The 6,003-nt window shown below is 39.5% G+C and overlaps 1 protein-coding gene across 1 annotated transcript; it reads left to right on the top strand.

Moving 5' to 3' along the window:
* Positions 3,989–4,945, top strand: LOC107615653. Its single transcript, XM_016317698.1, has 2 exons — positions 3,989–4,469; positions 4,521–4,945. The coding sequence occupies exons 1-2, from the start codon at positions 3,989–3,991 to the stop codon at positions 4,943–4,945; spliced, it is 906 nt and encodes a 301-aa protein (XP_016173184.1).

Below are 6,003 nucleotides of genomic sequence, written 5' to 3'. Positions count from 1 at the left end.
AAGTCAGCATAAAAATTCTGGCGTCAAAACGCCAGAACTGACATGAAAGCTGGCGTTAAATGCCCAAACTGGCACAAAAGCTAGCGTTTAACTCCAAGAAAAGTCTCTACACATGGAAGCTTCTATGCTCAGCCCAAGCACACACCAAGTGGGCCCGGAAGTGGATTTCTGCATCATTTACTTATTTCTGTAAACCCTAGGTTACTAGTTTTCTATAAATAGGACCTTTTGCTATTCTATTTTCATCTTTCAATCGATCTTTCAATCAATCTTTTAATCATGTTTTGATGATTGAACCCTCTTTGGGAGGCTGGCCATTCGTCCATGCCTAGACCATCTTTTATTTATGTATTTTCAATGGTGGAGTTTCTACACACCATAGATTAAGGTGTGGAGCTCTGCTGTTCTTCATGAATTAATGCAAAATACTATTATTTTTCTATTCAATTCAAGCCTATTTCTTCTCTAAGTTATTCATTCGTACACAAGAACATGATGAATGTGATGATTATGTGACACTCATCACTATTCTCACCTATGAACGCGTGCCTGACAACCACTTCCGTTCTACATGCAAACAAGCTTGAATGTGTATCTCTTGGGTTTCTAATCTAAGATTAAAATCTTCGTGGTATAGGATAGAATTATTGGTGGCCATTCTTGAGATCCAGAAAGTCTAAACCTTGTCTGTGGTGTTCGGAGTAGGATCTGGGATGGGATGACTGTGATGAGCTTCAAAGTCACGAGTGTTGGGCATAGTGACAGACGCAAAAGGATCAATGGATCCTATTCCAACATGATCGAGAACCAACAGATGATTAGCCGTGCGGTGACAGTACATTTAGACCATTTTCACTGGGAGGACGGGAGGTAGCCATTGACAACGGTGAAACCCAACATACAGCATGCCATGGAAAGGAGTATGAATGATTGGATGAAGACAATAGGAAAGCAGAAGTTCAGGAGAAACAAAGCATCTTCATACGCTTATCTGAAATTCTCACCAATGAAATACATAAGTATCTCTATCTTATTTTATATTTTATTTATCTTTTAATTATCAATTCTCTATAACCATTTGAATTCGCCTGACTGAGATTTACAAGATGACCATAGCTTGCTTCAAGCCGACAATCTCCTTAGGATCGACCCTTACTCACGTAAGGTTTATTACTTGGACGACCCAGTGCACTTGCTGGTTAGTTGTGCAGAGTTGTGATAAAGAGTTGAGATTATAATTGTACGTACCAAGTTGTTGGCGCCATTGATGATCACAATTTCGTGCACCAGTTTTCTTGTCTTCTCTTCTACAAACTTTGCTTGAGTCTTGGGTGTTGAGAATTAAGAAATTTCTGTGTCAATCTCACCTTGAGATCTCTCTCTATTTTCGTTTCACTGCACCATTTGAGAAATTGAGACTCGAATTTACTTCTTCTACTGTTTGATCTTTAATTCTCTTGCAATTGATCTTTGAATTGGATCAAGGAAGGCAGTGAGATCTAGACTTAGTTTTCTAGTCTCTTGACCCCTGAGATCCTTCATTTTTCTTTCTGTTTTTCTGCTGAGGCTTCTTCAAGCCAATTTACCTTTTTGTTTGAGATTTATTTCGACTCAATTCATCTTTTACTTTCCTGTTTGTTGCAATTTACTTTTTCCTGTTTAAATTCTGCAATCCCAGCTCCTTGAACCCTTTAAGATTCCAGCAATTTACATTTCTTGCAATCTAAGTTTCTGTCATTTACTTTACTTGTTCTTTAAGATTCAGCACTTTTACTTATTTAGTTCTTTAATCTACTGTAATTCTTCTCTCTCCCTTTACAATTCATGCAATTTAGCTTCTGTCAATTACAAATCACTCAAATCAACTCTTGTTAGCTTGACTAAATCAACCACTAAACTAAAGTTGCTCAATCCTTCAATCCCTGTGGGATCTACCTCACTCCTGTGAGTTATTATTACTTGATGCGACATGGTACACTTGCCGATGAGTTTTTGTGTTGGATCGCTTTCCACACATCAAGTTTTTGGCGCCGTTGCCGGGGATTGATTAGGTTGACAATGATTAAGTGAGGTGGTGATCTAGATTAAGCATTTGTTTTTCTTTGTTTTTAGCTAACACATTAACTGTTTGAATTTTTGCCTAAGCTAACTAAAACTTCACTCTAGCAATAGATTGAAGTGTTACTGGTTTTTTGGTTTTATGTGTTTCTTGTGTTTTGTTTGTATTTCAGGTACAAAGAGAGCTATACCTACCTTTTGTGAACAAGACAAAAGAACTCTCAGAAGGATAAGAAGAGAAGCTAGAGGGAAGGCTGTTGTTGGAGAGGAAGATTCTGAGGAGGAATATCACGAGATGGAAGGGGATCCCTCTATTTCCAATCATCCAGAAGGAGGGGTCAACAACAATCCACCACAGAGGAGAGTATTGGCTTCCTACACATTTGCAAATCCTAGACATTGTGGGAGTAGCATTCTTACCCCAAATGTCAATGCAAACAACTTTGAACTAAAGCCACAACTCATCACCTTAGTTCAAAACAACTGCTCCTATGGGGGAGGACCACTTGAAGATCCAAACCAACACTTATCCACTTTTCTGAGGATTTGTGACATTGTCAAAACCAATGGTGTGCATCCTGACATCTACAAGCTGCTGTTATTTCCATTTTCCCTCAGAGACACAGCCACTCAATGGTTAGAGTCATTCCCAAGAGACAACATCAACAATTGGGAGGATTTAGTGAGCAAGTTCCTTGTCAAATTTTACCCACCTCAGAGGATCATTAGATTGAAGACTGAAGTGCAAACATTCACATAGATGGATGCTGAACCTCTCTATGAGGCATGGGAGAGATACAAGGCCCTAATTAGGAAGTGTCCTCCTGAAATGTTCAATGAATGGGACATATTACAGAATTTCTATGAAGGTTTGACATTGAAGGCTCAAGAAGCACTGGATCACTCAGCTGGAGGCTCTTTGCAACTGATGAAAACCGCAGAGGAAGCCCAAAACCTCATTGACATGGTGGCAAACAACCAATATTTCTTTGCTCATCAGAGACAACGCCAACCATCACAGAGGAAAGGAGTGCTAGAATTGGAGGGAGTAGACATAATCCTAGCTCAACACAAAGTGATGCAGCAGCAAAGTCAGCAACAATTTGAGCAAATGGCTAAGAGGATTGATAGCTTACAAGTTGCATCAGTGAATGTCACAAGCTAACCATCAACTCTTTGGGGGCAGAATGAAGAAAATCAAGAGGATTAACAGTAAGAGCAAATTCAATATGTGCACAACCAAGGTTCTGGATCAAGTGAAGTTTATGGTGACACTTACAACCCTTCCTGGAAGAATCACCCAAACTTTAGATGGGGAGATAGCCACAACCAGAACTAGCAACCATGGCAAAGGAATCTAAATCAAAACACTTCAAGAAACAACCAAAACTACAACCAGCTAACCACCAACCATAATTCATACAGAAAACCCCAAAACACTTACCTCACCTCCAACCATTATCCATCCACTAACCAAACCGCCAACCAAAACACTTATCATCCACCTCTAACATCTCACAACCCACCACAAGCATCACAAGACTCTCAGAGAATCTCCAGCTTGGAGATGTTAATGGAGAAAATGATGAAGCACCAAGAGATGACAACCAAGAACTAGGAAGCTTCCATGAAAAATATGGAAAGGCAGATTGAGCAGCTTTCCAAGCAAATTGCCATGGAAAGACCATCAAGCTCATTACCAAGCGACACCATTCCTAATCCAAAAGAGGAGTGCAAAGCTATATAGCTAAGGAATGGGAAGACATTTGTGGACAACAAAGAAGCAACCAAGAAGCTTATAGAAAGCAACAAAGATCCAACAGAGACAGAGGAAGCTAGCAACAAGGATGTGACAACAAGCAAGTATGTCCCAGAGGAGCTTAAGGAAAAGGATAACCAACCACAAAATTTGAGGAAAGGGAAGCAGATCATGGGAGAGCTAGCTCCAAGACAGCAGCAAGTGGAAAAGAGCTTTACACCTCAACTGCCATACCCCCAAAGATTCAATAAAGAAACCAAGGATCAACACTTCCATAAATTCCTTGAGGTTTTCAAGAGGCTGGAGATAAACATCCCTTTGGCTGAGGCATTGGAGCAGATGCCTCTATATGCGAAATTCCTGAAAGATCTCATCAATAAGAAGAGAAGTTGGCATGAGAAAGAAACTATATTGCTCACTGAAGAATGCAGGGCATTAATTCAAAAAGGGCTTCCACCCAAACTTGAAGACCCTGGAAGTTTCTTTCTGCCTTGTACCATTGGAAAATTGATCATCAACAAGGCAATGTGTGATTTAGGGGCAAGTATCAACCTAATGCCCTCTTCTTTGGTGAAAAAGCTTTGTATAGAGGAAGTGAAGCCAATACAAATGTCTCTGGAACTGGTGGATAAGTCAGTGATATGTCCCAGGGGTGCGATTGAAAACCTTCTAGTTAAGGTGGACAAATTCATATTCCCTGCAGACTTTGTGGTCTTAGACTCAGATGAGGATGAAGGTGATTCTATTATACTAGGGAGACCATTCTTGGCCACTGCTAGGGCCATTATAGACATGGAGCAGGGAGAGCTGACCCTCAGAATGCATGATGAAAGCATCACCTTGAATGTCTTTCTAGAGAGACAGCTCAGAGATGAAAAGAAAAACTGCATAGAAATTGACAAAGAAGACTTACAGTGGAAGGAAGGAACTAGCAAGGAAATCATTGATTATTTTCCAAGACAAGAAACAAACAACACAGTAAGGCAAAAGGAGAATGAGACTGTGCAAGGCGAAGAGGGAAATCAAGAAGAAATTGAAGTGTTAACCACTGAGAAGAAAAGCCCTAAGGTAAAGCCTACTGTCAAGGAAGAAGGATCAACAAAAAGAAGAAAGAAAAGCAAGAAATAGACTCAAAAGGGGTAGAAGAACAAGAAGATCCCAACTGAGGGGTTCTCCAAGGGTGATAAAGTACAGTTGATCTATCAGTAATTGGGAACAAGCCAACAAGCCAATGACTACTATACTGTTTGCAAAATACTCTCACTTGAGCATGCTGAAATTGAGCATCAAGGAACAAAAAGGAAGCTCACAGTGAGGGGGGACAAGCTGAGACACTACAGTCATCAACAACCCTAATGGGGTCAATGTCAAGCTAGTGACAATAAACAAGCGCTTGTTGGGAGGCAACCCAACCTGAGGTAGTTTTCTTTTCATAGCTATTTTAATAAAAAGGTTAATTAGTTTTATCTATATTGCAAGAAGCTAAGTTTGGTGTTGCACACCAAAATTATCTAAGGGAGAATGAAGGATTCTAAGTTTGGTGTTCCACCAAAAACCTCATCATACAACACATTTTCACCTTATGCATAATGCTAGCTTCAAGCAATCAGATAAACTAGTTAACCAATCTGCTGTTTTCTAGTTTTTAGTTTCATAACCTTTTGCAAGGCCATGAGAGTTCATAATTAGTTAACTTGTTACATCAGAAAAGTAGTGGCAAGGGACTAAGTTTGGTGTTCACACACCAAAGTAAGTTCAAAAGCACATAAATAAGCTTTGCATACTAACCAGCTGCCTTAAGGGCTTGAGAAGCAAGCAACTTTTGAGACTCATACAGGAAAATGGCCAACATTTGGAAACAATCTGCAGTAGGACCCAAAAGAGACACAACAGAAGGAAGAATGAAAAGCTGCAACCCAATAGGTTGTATTTACATTTGATCCTTGTTGTTGAGAAATGTTTTAATTTTGGGAATTCTTATATGACCTGCTAAAGTGTTCCTCTGGTTGCAAGTGAAATTGTTTGTCAAGAATGCTGATCTGCATAATAATTGTCATCCTTCATTACCTTGAATTTTGGTTTGTTTCCCATGTGCCTGAATAAAAGAGAAATGTTTGAATTAGAAAGTGAATATCCAATGTTGCAAAAGTAAGAATGAAAGTTAGTGGTGGTTTTTGTTGATTTAA

This window comes from Arachis ipaensis, chromosome B09, assembly GCF_000816755.2.
Source record: "Arachis ipaensis cultivar K30076 chromosome B09, Araip1.1, whole genome shotgun sequence".
Classification (NCBI taxonomy): Eukaryota; Viridiplantae; Streptophyta; class Magnoliopsida; order Fabales; family Fabaceae; genus Arachis; species Arachis ipaensis.
Note: the sequence above shows the minus strand (reverse complement) of the source record. Positions and strands in the feature narration are given on the sequence as shown.

Coding starts and splice junctions, on each gene's coding strand:
- LOC107615653 (XM_016317698.1), top strand. CDS start 3,989: ATGGGAGAGCTAGCTCCAAGACAGCAGCAAGTGGAAAAGAGCTTTACA. Junction 4,470..4,520: donor GTCAGTGATATGTCCCAGGG/GTGCGATTGAAA, acceptor TATTCCCTGCAG/ACTTTGTGGTCTTAGACTCA.